This window comes from Lucilia cuprina, chromosome X (assembly GCF_022045245.1).
Source record: "Lucilia cuprina isolate Lc7/37 chromosome X, ASM2204524v1, whole genome shotgun sequence".
NCBI classification, from domain to species: domain Eukaryota; kingdom Metazoa; phylum Arthropoda; class Insecta; order Diptera; family Calliphoridae; genus Lucilia; species Lucilia cuprina.
Genome location: NC_060949.1, coordinates 11,085,898 through 11,098,083, shown reverse-complemented (window position 1 = coordinate 11,098,083; position 12,186 = coordinate 11,085,898). Strand labels below are relative to the sequence as shown.

General features: G+C 37.8%; 1 protein-coding gene across 2 annotated transcripts; it reads right to left on the bottom strand.

The window, feature by feature from the left end:
• Positions 1 to 1,121: 1,121 nt before the first annotated feature.
• On the bottom strand, positions 1,122 to 2,687 carry LOC124421466. Of its 2 annotated transcripts, none has more exons than XM_046956725.1 (2): positions 1,964 to 2,687; positions 1,122 to 1,568 (listed from the first exon to the last, which is right to left on the bottom strand). In XM_046956725.1, exons 1-2 carry the CDS (start codon positions 1,977 to 1,979, stop codon positions 1,198 to 1,200), a joined length of 387 nt encoding a protein of 128 aa, XP_046812681.1. In that variant the 5' UTR covers positions 1,980 to 2,687; the 3' UTR covers positions 1,122 to 1,197. The 2 variants fall into 2 exon arrangements, with proteins under 2 accessions (XP_046812681.1, XP_046812679.1); XM_046956723.1 differs by having other exon boundaries at positions 1,122 to 2,176; positions 2,351 to 2,686.
• Between the last annotated feature and the right edge of the window lie 9,499 nt (positions 2,688 to 12,186).

Here is a 12,186-nt window from a genome sequence, read left to right as displayed (position 1 = left end):
AGGACGTACGCACCATGATTTCTTGTCTCTTCTTTTATTACCTTTTTGTGTGTTGATCAAAAGGGTCCCTGCTCGGGCGCCAATGTAAGGAACCTCCGGTTATTCCGGCTGGGGTAGTGCTCAGTCTAGTCCCGGATTCCTTTACATAAAATTTTAATACACGCTTTCAAATGTTCTTTTTTTCTCTCGAGCTTTATTACTTTTATGCTTGTATATATTTGTTTTTTCTTTGCAAGTATTTTTAATCCTTATATCACTTAACACGAACTTGTCTCGCTGGCCGGGTTGTGAACGTGTGACGCGTGTCGGTGTCCCTCCAATCCTGCCCTCTAACTCCTACCTTTGGGAATATCTAGAATGTAAATTCTAGAGATTATCTCTTGTTCCTAACTCTTCCGAGTGTAAACTTCCAGGAAGATTTCTATCGCTTTTGCCCTGAGCCAGTGCTTGCCTACGGTTTTTCTTCTAGAATGTAATTCTAGAGTTCTCTCTTGACCCTAATTTTCCCGAGTGTAAACTTTCAGGGAAAATGTCTATCACCTCTGCCCTAATCTTCCTCCTCTTTGTTTGTCCACTGATTGCAAACCAGAGACCTTATCTTAGCCTTACTGTGTTTCTTGCTAACCTAGCACTGCCCACTGTAGTTTTTCTTACCGACACACACGTCTTAGCTGTTCACTTGTTACACCGCAAGAGAGACTGATTGTTCGTTTACATCCTCTTTTATAGTCCTCAGTAACTACAACTCCTGTAGTTTTGTAGTGATGCTCCTCTCATAGGTTTGAACCGTTAACGGTTTTACAGCTTATTCTCCCCATCTGACTGTCCTCTCACTCTCTCAGGTTGGATATCCTCTTGTTCCCTCTTGCGGAATATATTTCTTCTCTCTTGCTGAATTCCTCTCTTGCTGAATATCTTTCTTCTCTCTGGCTGAATATCCTTCTCTTTCTCTCTGGCTGAATTCTCTTTGGCTGAATCCTTCTCTCTATGTCACCGTTCTGTTACTCTGTTGGGCTGAATTGATCGTTCTATCAGAAAAGAAACAAACACACATCGGCGGATGTAATCCGCCCCCTTTGATGGATGTAATCCATTGCCCACCAAATCAAACACTGATCAAATAGACATTTTATGTATTTATTTCAAAAACTACAATAGAAGAAATTGTGGGGTTCAAAATGGCAACATTTTGGGTCCTTACACTCCCTTCTTTCTTCCCGGTAGACAACGGACGGTAACATTCCCAGACGCCGAGACACGTATTCGATACGACTTTCCCCCTACGTCCCGTCGGAAACACACTTTTTTCCGTTTTTCTACCGCTGCAGCGATTTCTATCATAATCTCCGCCGGTAGTTGCTGCTCCCCGTCAACCTCGAGCGGGAAATCCGGTTCTGCACTGACTGGTGGAGATGGGGACGTTCGGGGAGGCGTGACTGGGGAACCATTGGGTTGTGCCATTGCCTGGTGGAATGCCTCTTCAAGGCTTCCCAGACTTATGTCGCCTAGGGAAAGCGCATCCTCCTCAAAGCCGCTTAAGCGAAGCTCGTCACCGTCGGTCGGCAGCAGCGGATCCTGGGCCTCCTCCTCCCGTGGTGGGCTGGCGCAGCCGTCCATTAACGCCATCCTTTTGGGAGACACGGGAAACTCTACCAGCGGGTCTGGATCCTCGCCCTCACTATCCGACGCCTCCACCGTCCAGGTAACACATAATTGTGCAATGTACTGACGGTACTTCGGGCGGCGCCGGATGTAGCGGTCTATTCGCGCTTCCATCCAGACCCTCGACTCCCACTCGGGTTGGGATGACTCCGTGGTCTGCGAACAGGACAGCTGCTCATCGGGGTCATATCCACCAGTTTCCGCTTCAGTGAGCAAGCTCATCTCCGACCGCACGGTGACCTGGGACGAGGGCATGTCCTCTTCCGTAGGGTCCTGTAGGATGCTCTCGTCATCGGAGATTGTAATGATGTCACCATGGCGTAAATAATCTTGATTCTTCATCTAAAAATAAATAACAAAGCATCCCTTTCTTTGTTTTCTTCCTCTCCACAAACACAGAACATTAGGACACACATCTATCTACTACACACACGAGGACGTAGACTGGGCCTTTCTGAGTTCGGTTACGACATGGGAAGTCGCACTGAAACTCCATTAAATTGTCGCACGCTTGCTACAAATTTATACATATATGTATCTACTTTTTTATATATAAGAGCACATTTTCCTTTCCCTTTTTTTATATTGTTCATTAAATACTTTTCACAAACCACGAAAGTCACACTAGACACACAAACTTCTTTTTTTTGTTTCTATACTCACTGTTGTTGTTCTCGTAAAAAAAAACTGTTAATTTAATGTTCTTGTTTGTGTAAATACTTTTTTTTCCAATTGTTGTGTTTTACTATTATTTTTTTTTTCTTGTCGCACTTGTTTCGTCCGCACTTCTTAGTTACGCACGCGCTGACTAATATAAACTGTGTGGAGTGTGTGTAGTAAATGTGTGTAAAGGGTATGCGTTGCATTGTTTATTCTCTGCCCACGCATTGATGTTCGATCGAACCATCGAACAATGTTGCCCATTGTAGCGTTTTTTCTATATTTTTTTATGTACATTTTTTTTTCAGCGATTTTTTTTTTTTAATTTTATTGTTTTATTATTCTTTTTTTTTAAAGAGTTTTTTTCTAGTTGTTTTTTTATAATTTTTTTTTAGAACTTCATTGTATTTTTTTCTTAGGGGTTTTTTTTCATATATATTTTTTTGGGTTTTTTTTAAGATTTTTCTCTAGATATATATATTTTTTTGAACTTCATTGTATATATATATTTTTTTTTTTTGTTGTTTTTTCCCTTAATTTCGTTCTCATGATCGTTTATGAGTCACTTCATAATTCACTTTATAATTCACTTGATTTCTTCACGTCACTTACAGCCGACGGACTACTATAAACTTTTAATTCACTCACGTGAGCCGTTCGCGAGCTCTTTTCACCGTCTTTACGTACCTCAACAATTACGGGCGATATTAATCGGTGAATGCGGTACGGGCCTGCAAACTTCGGGGCGAGTTTGGCGGCAAAACTGTCCGCTGCACTGGACAAATGGTGTTCTTTAACCCATACCAGTTCCCCTACTTTAGGATTCCATTTTCTTCGGCGCAAATTATAGTAACGCGCCTGGTCTTTAGCTGCTTTAACGAGATTTGTTCTTACTAAACTGAATATATGCCTCAGCATTTCAGCTTTTTCCTGGGGGTTTCGGGCTGATGTTCCCGTTCCTGGGGTTACTTCATCGTACAACGCGGCAGGAAGTCTCGGTTCTCTTCCTTGTACCAGAAAAGCGGCGCTATACTGGGTCGTATCTGACTTAGCCGTGTTTATGGCTAATTGTATTTCTGGGATTACCTCGTCCCATGTTTTCTGATTACATCCAGCGTACTGTGCAATCATGGTCTTTACGGTGCGATTGACACGTTCTGTGGGATTTTCTTGGGGCGTATACGGGGCAGTCAACTGGTGATGAACACCAATTTCTTTGAGGTATTCACGAAACATCTTACTGGTGAACTGGGAGCCATTGTCGGTGATTAACATCTTTGGTACACCGAAATTCGCTAAGATTCTTTCTCTAAAGGCTTTACGTAAGGCTTCTCCTGTTGCTCGACGCATTGGTACTAACTCTGACCACTTGGAAAATTTGTCCGTGAAGACTAGCAGCATCGAGTTTCCATGCTTTGACCTTGGTAGAGGGCCTACAAAGTCTGCGCAAACTATAGACCATGGTTCTTCTGCGATACGTGACAGCATTTTTCCTGCGGGGAGCAGTTGGTTGGGTTTATGCTGTTGACATATTTCACAGTTTCTGACATAAGTACGAATGTCTCTGAACATTCCGGGCCAATAATATTTCTTCGTGACACGCGCCATGGTTTTTCTTATGCCGAGGTGACCGGCAGTCGGGGCGTTATGGTTTTCTTGCAACACTCTCTGGCGCTGGTATGAGGGGACACACAGCTTCCAGGGAGCACATTCTTCGTCTTCATCGCACGTCGGGAGGTGACGATAAAGTTGCCCTTCGAGAATAAGGAAGTCTGGGAACTTCTCTGGTTCTTTGCTTATTTCATCGCATTTTCTTTTCCACCAGCTGCACTCCACTGGCCTGTCCTGAATAGCTTGGCATACATTTGCCGGGTCACGGGATAGTGCGTCTGCCACTACATTAAGTTTTCCGCGGCGGTATTGAATATCAAAACTATACTGTTGGAGCTCTAGGGCCCATCTAGCTATTCTGCCTGAGGGACTCTCAATCGAGTTGAGCCACTTAAGTGCAAGGTGGTCAGTCACTACGGTGAAATGATAGCCTTCTAGATATGGCCGTAATTTCCTGATGGCCCACACTATTGCCAAACACTCTTTCTCGGTCGCCGAATAATTCATTTCGGCCGGGTTTAATCTGCGGCTAGCGTACGATATCACCCTCTCTTGACCTTCAAACTCTTGGGTCAGAACAGCTCCTAGGCCGTAATCACACGCATCAGTCTGAAGAGTGAATTTCCTCGAGAAATCGGGGCAAGCTAAAACTGGGGCTTCTGTTAAGAGTTTCTTCAAACGCTCGAATGCTTCCTGTTGCTCTTGGTTCCAACGAAAATGCTTACCCTTCCTTAGCAACGTGGTCAGGGGATGTACAATCTGTGAAAATTCGGGGACGAATCTTCTATACCACGAAGCGATTCCGAGACATCTTCGCAGTTCTCTCACGTTTCTTGGGGGTTGAAGTTCTTGGATAGCGGCAATCTTTTCGGGATCCGTATTGATTCCACCTTCATTGACTACGTGGCCTAAATATTTTATTTCCTTTTGGAAAAACTTACATTTCTCTTGATTTATCTTCAGTCGCGCTTCTCGAAGTCTTCTAAACACTTCTTTCAAATTGGCCATGTGCTCTTCCAACGAATTTCCCAGCACCACAATATCGTCCAGGTAGGCAAAGGCGTGGGGTTCCATTTCTGCACCAATTACTCTATCTAACGTTCTCTGAAACGTCGCTGGAGCTGACGTTAACCCAAAAGGCATCACCTTCCACTGAAACAAACCTTTTCCAGCCACTGTGAATGCTGTGTACTCTTTGCTGTCCTCTGCCATTGGTATTTGCCAGTACCCATTTTTAAGATCTATGCTGCTAATGAACTTTGAATTACGCAGCCGGTCTAGAATGGCGTGAATCCGTGGCAAGGGGTATGCATCGGCCACTGTTTTGGCATTGAGCTGCCTGTAATCAATACACAATCTAAGGGTACCATTTTTCTTTGGTGCCATGACAATGGGTGCACTGTAGGGACTCTTTGAGGGCTCTATACATCCATTTCTCAACAGTTCATCGATTTCTTCATTGATCAGCCTTTGCATTTCGGGATTGCGTTGCGTGTACCTTTGTCGGACCGGTCTGTCATCTTTCAATGTGATTTGGTGTTCAGCTAAATTTGTAGGACCCTTGACATCTTTGAACTTGTCTAAAACGTTTTCAATTATATGAGAGTAGATTGTGAGTTATTGTACAATAATTTTTATGCGAATAATGTAAGTTTGATATTTAAAACTAACAAAAAAATTTTCCAAGTGCTTTTTAAAATAAAATTTTTTGTACCATAAACAAAAACAAAATCTACGTCTCGGCAATGTTTACCAGCAATGAATACGAAAGTGTTGTTGTTTTACTTTTGCTTGTATACTGTTAAGAACAACAACGTATTGCTAATGTTAAGCGCATATAAGTGTATAGAAAACACACTGTCTATAGCTAACCGCATTTACAAAAACAAAAGAGTACCAAGCGCATAGGGCTTGGGCACCCTTGGTTTGGATGCTGTTGGCGTCATTGCGTTATTTTTGTTTTTCTGTGTTTTTTGTTATGTATGTTTAGATGTCTGTTGGTTTAGATGCCTTGTGTATATTGTGTTTTATTTCGTTTAGCGTTGTTGTTGTTTTTTTTGTTTAGCTTTTGATGTAATAATAATGTAGTCGGGAAAAAATTTAATATTTATAAAAGATGTTTAAAATACACTATGGTGAAGGGTATATAAGATTCGGCACAGCCGAATATAGCACTCTTACTTGTTATTATATTGTTGTGTATTTGAAATGGAACGTTTTATAAATTTATTAGTCCACATATTTCTACATAATTATTTTTTTTATTGTAGTTTGTTTTTATTTTTAAAAATTTGAATTGTACGTGATATTCCCAATATCAAAATATACTGCTCCTACGTTCTTCATGGTAAGGTGTGTTTTCTTCAACGCTTGGTTGACCATTTAAGCACTGACGGCTAAATTGGAGCCAAAAAATTTAATATTTATGTACATTTGATAGTCCACAAGGCAATTCCTAAATATTCTATCCACCTGCTGTTCGTGTGTGTATCCCGCGTGTCTCATCATGTTTTGTAATACGATGACAAAGTCTTTAAAGGTTTCTCGTGGTTTTTGCTGTCTTCGGCGAATTTCGTCGTCAAGAAAAACTTCAGAAAGTCATCCTTAAAGCTTCTCCATGTGTTCCACTGACGGTTATTGTTTCTGAACCACAGCAGCGCCGCTTCTTCAAGCAATTCTGGCATTGCCCAGGGTAGCATATTTTTGTCCAGACCGTAGACCTCCGCGAGTTCTTCTACTCGCTCAACAAAAGCAATGGGATCTTTTCCGCCCTCATAGCGAAACGACCATTTCCTGACTACCCTCCACCAGCTATTTCTATGTTATTACTTTTCTAATTGATCAAATATTTGTAGAAAAAAAGTTTTCTCATGTCTTTAATAGAAAAAAATCCCAAAAGTTAAATCTATTATAATAATAATATTTTTGCCAAATTATGTATCAATAGCTTAAATTTGGCAATAAGTAATGTGAGTTTAAGAGATTTTCGTAAAAGGACTTTGTATGGGAGCTATGACGAATTATGTACATAAAGGGACAATTTTCAGAATTCTACTTGGTAATAAATATTGGAATCTAAGTGATTTTATGGACCTAGTATGACAGCTATGACCTAATATGGACCGGTCGTAAAACAATTTAATAGTGAATTTATGTATATAAGAGCAATATTTTTGCTAAATGTATGGATATAAATATTTGGTTATGAGTTATGTGCGTTTTTTCTGATTATCGGAAGGGAACCTTGTATGTGTGTTTTTCTAAAAGGGACCTTATATGGAGCTATGATCAATTGTGGACCGTCCGGAAAAACATTTCACAATGTTGTATGGGAGCTATGACCAAATATAAACCGATCGAAAAAATCTTTCTTTGTAATATTTCTGTATATAAGAGCAATACTTATACCAAATTTTATATCAATATCTGATTTTAGTAATGAGTTATGTGCGTTTAAGTGATTTTCGGGAAGGGACCTTGTATGGGAGCTATGACCAATTATGGACCGATCCAAAAAATCTTTCATTGTAATATTTCTGTATAAAAGAGCAATGCTTGTACCAAATTTAATATCGATATCTTAATTTAGTAATGAGTTATGTGCGTTTAAGCGATTTTCGGGAGGCGACCTTGTATGGGAGCTATGACCAAATATGGACCGATCGAAAAAATCTTTCATTGTAATATTTCTGTGTATAAGAGCAATACTTGTACCAAATTTAATGTCTATATCTTAATTTAGTAATGAGTTATGCGCGTTTAACTGATATTCGGGAGGGGACCTTGTATGGGAGCTATGACCAATTATAAACCGATCCAAAAAAACTTTCAATGTAACATTTCTGTATATAAGAGCAATACCTGTACCAAATTTTATATCGATATCTTAATTAAGTAATGAGTTATGCGTGTTTAAGTGATTTTCGGGAGGGGACCTTGTATAGGAGCTATGACCAATTATGGACCGATCCAAAAAAAAATTAATTTTATTATTTCTGTATATAAGAGCAATACTTGTACCAAATTTTTTATCGATATCCTAATCAAGTAATGGGTTATGTGCGTTTAAGTGATTTTCGGGAGGCGACCTTGTATGGGAGCTATGACCAAATATGGACCGATCGAAAAAATCTTCAATTGTATTATATTTGTATATAAGAGCAATACTTGTACCAAGTTTTATATCGATATCTTAATTTAGTAATGAGATATACGCGTTTAAGTGATTTTCGGGAGGGGACCTTGTATGGGAGCTATGACCAATTATGGACCCATCTAAAAAAATTTTCCTCTAAATAAATTCTATTGTCATAAAATTTTAATTTCTAAAATTTTGTGAAGATATCGACATTACGACGGAAGTTATTAACAAAAAACCAAATTTCAGGGAATTTGTACTTTTGTATGGGAGGTATATGAAATTGTGGACCGATTCTAGCGATTTTAAGCAAAGATTAAGCTCTTCTGTGGAAACGAATGTGTGCCAATTTTTATGGAATTATCTTACATAGTTTTCGAGAAAATTACATCAGAATGTGTAAAAAATGCCTATTTTTTTCGAGGTTGTTTCAAATTTTGATTCATAACTTTTCCCGATGTGAACCGATTTTGCCCATTTTCAATACCAAACAACTTAGGAAAACAAAGAACATTTTGGGTGAATTTGGTTAAATTCTATTGCTTCGTTTTATCGTGAGCGTGTTTTACACAGACAGACGGACATAGCTAGATCGACTCAGAATTTGATAAGGACCCAGAATATATATACTTTGTTGGGTCTCAGATGAGTATTTCTTGGTGTTACACACGGAATGACAAAGTTATATATACCCTCTATCACCACTGATGGTGGTGGAGGGTATAAAAAGTAAAAAAATCAAATATAGGTGCGAAATGATGATAGGTTCACTTTTAATGTCGCGAAAAAAAAAACAAATTTTCCTTAATATTAATAATTACTGTTTCCCCCTCTATTTTTTATCACTTCAAAAATGCGATTATTCATCGAATTTACAAGTTTTTTTTTTTTAAATTTCCGGTGAAATATTTGCCCATTCTGCCCGAATTGCATCTTTCACTTCATTTACTCCTGAAAATTGTTTACCATTAGCATAAACTTTGCGTGCCAGAATGCCCCACAAATTTTCTATAGGGTTTAAATCGGGACTTCGGGTTGGCCAGTCCAGAACCTCAATATTTTTTGATCTGAACCACTCTTTAGTACATCGGGATGTGTGTACGGCTGCATTATCTTGTTGGAATATGAACTCATTACCCATTAAATCTTCCCCGTGTTCAATCAACGAAATTTCCAGCAATTCAATATAATTTTCAGAGGTCATCCTTGTAGAAATCCATGCCAAAGGGAGCTTCCCTTTGATAGAAAAGCCTCCCCAAATCATTAAAGATCCTCCACCAAAATTTCTACTCATTCGAACCTCTTTATCCTTTCGTAAATCATCTCTGTATATAAGAGCAAAACTTGTACCAAATTTTATATCGATATCTTTGGTAATGAGTAATGCGCGTTTAAGTGATTTTCGGGAGGGGACCTTATATGGGAGCTATGACCAATTTAGGACCGATCCAAAAAAAACTTTCATAGTTATATTTCTGTATATAAAATCAATATTTGTACCAAATTTTATATCGATATCTTAATTTAGTAATGAGTAATGTGCGTTTAAGTGATTTCGGCAGGGGGCCTTGTATGGGAGCTATGACCAATTATGGACCGATCCAAAAAAACTTTCATGGTTCTATTTCTGTATATAAGAGCAATACTTGTACCAAATTTTATATCGATATCTTAATTTAGTAATGAGTTATGTGCGTTTAAGTGATTTTCGGGAGGGGACCTTGTATGGGAGCTACGACCAAATATGGACCGATCGAAAAAATCTTTCATTGTAATATTTCTGTATAAAAGAGCAATGCTTGTACCAAATTTAATATCGATATCTTAATTTAGTAATGTATATAAAGACAAAATTTCAGAATTCTGTATCTATATCATTACTTGGTAATAAATATTGTGATTCTAAGTGATTTTATGGACCTAGTATGAGGGCTATGACCATATATGGACCGATCGTAAAACAATTTTATAGTGAATTTATATATATAAGAGCAATATGTTTGATAAATGTATGGATATCAATATTTGGTTATGAGTTATGTGGGTTTTTTATTTTTCGGAAGGGAACCTTTTATGGGAGCTATGACCAATTATGGACCGTTCCAAAAAAACTTTCATTATAATATCTCTGTATATAAGAGCAAAACTTGTACCAAATTTTATATCGATATCTTTGGTAATGAGTAATGCGCGTTTAAGTGATTTTCGGGAGGGGACCTTATATGGGAGCTATGACCAATTTAGGACCGATCCAAAAAAAACTTTCATAGTTATATTTCTGTATATAAAATCAATATTTGTACCAAATTTTATATCGATATCTTAATTTAGTAATGAGTAATGTGCGTTTAAGTGATTTCGGGAGGGGGCCTTGTATGGGAGCTATGACCAATTATGGACCGATCCAAAAAAACTTTCATGGTTCTATTTCTGTATATAAGAGCAATACTTGTACCAAATTTTATATCGATATCTTAATTTAGTAATGAGTTATGTGCGTTTAAGTGATTTTCGGGAGGGGACCTTGTATGGGAGCTACGACCAAATATGGACCGATCGAAAAAATCTTTCATTGTAATATTTCTGTATAAAAGAGCAATGCTTGTACCAAATTTAATATCGATATCTTAATTTAGTAATGAGTTATGTGCGTTTAAGCGATTTTCGGGAGGCGACCTTGTATGGGAGCTATGACCAAATATGGACCGATCGAAAAAATCTTTCATTGTAATATTTCTGTGTATAAGAGCAATACTTGTACCAAATTTAATGTCTATATCTTAATTTAGTAATGAGTTATGCGCGTTTAACTGATATTCGGGAGGGGACCTTGTATGGGAGCTATGACCAATTATAAACCGATCCAAAAAAACTTTCAATGTAACATTTCTGTATATAAGAGCAATACCTGTACCAAATTTTATATCGATATCTTAATTAAGTAATGAGTTATGCGTGTTTAAGTGATTTTCGGGAGGGGACCTTGTATAGGAGCTATGACCAATTATGGACCGATCCAAAAAAAAATTAATTTTATTATTTCTGTATATAAGAGCAATACTTGTACCAAATTTTTTATCGATATCCTAATCAAGTAATGGGTTATGTGCGTTTAAGTGATTTTCGGGAGGCGACCTTGTATGGGAGCTATGACCAAATATGGACCGATCGAAAAAATCTTCAATTGTATTATATTTGTATATAAGAGCAATACTTGTACCAAGTTTTATATCGATATCTTAATTTAGTAATGAGATATACGCGTTTAAGTGATTTTCGGGAGGGGACCTTGTATGGGAGCTATGACCAATTATGGACCCATCTAAAAAAATTTTCCTCTAAATAAATTCTATTGTCATAAAATTTAATTTCTAAAATTTTGTGAAGATATCGACATTACGACGGAAGTTATTAACAAAAAACCAAATTTCAGGGAATTTGTACTTTTGTATGGGAGGTATATGAAATTGTGGACCGATTCTAGCGATTTTAAGCAAAGATTAAGCTCTTCTGTGGAAACGAATGTGTGCCAATTTTTATGGAATTATCTTACATAGTTTTCGAGAAAATTACATCAGAATGTGTAAAAAATGCCTATTTTTTTCGAGGTTGTTTCAAATTTTGATTCATAACTTTTCCCGATGTGAACCGATTTTGCCCATTTTCAATACCAAACAACTTAGGAAAACAAAGAACATTTTGGGTGAATTTGGTTAAATTCTATTGCTTCGTTTTATCGTGAGCGTGTTTTACACAGACAGACGGACATAGCTAGATCGACTCAGAATTTGATAAGGACCCAGAATATATATACTTTGTTGGGTCTCAGATGAGTATTTCTTGGTGTTACACACGGAATGACAAAGTTATATATACCCTCTATCACCACTGATGGTGGTGGAGGGTATAAAAAGTAAAAAAATCAAATATAGGTGCGAAATGATGATAGGTTCACTTTTAATGTCGCGAAAAAAAAAACAAATTTTCCTTAATATTAATAATTACTGTTTCCCCCTCTATTTTTTATCACTTCAAAAATGCGATTATTCATCGAATTTACAAGTTTTTTTTTTTTTAAATTTCCGGTGAAATATTTGCCCATTCTGCCCGAATTG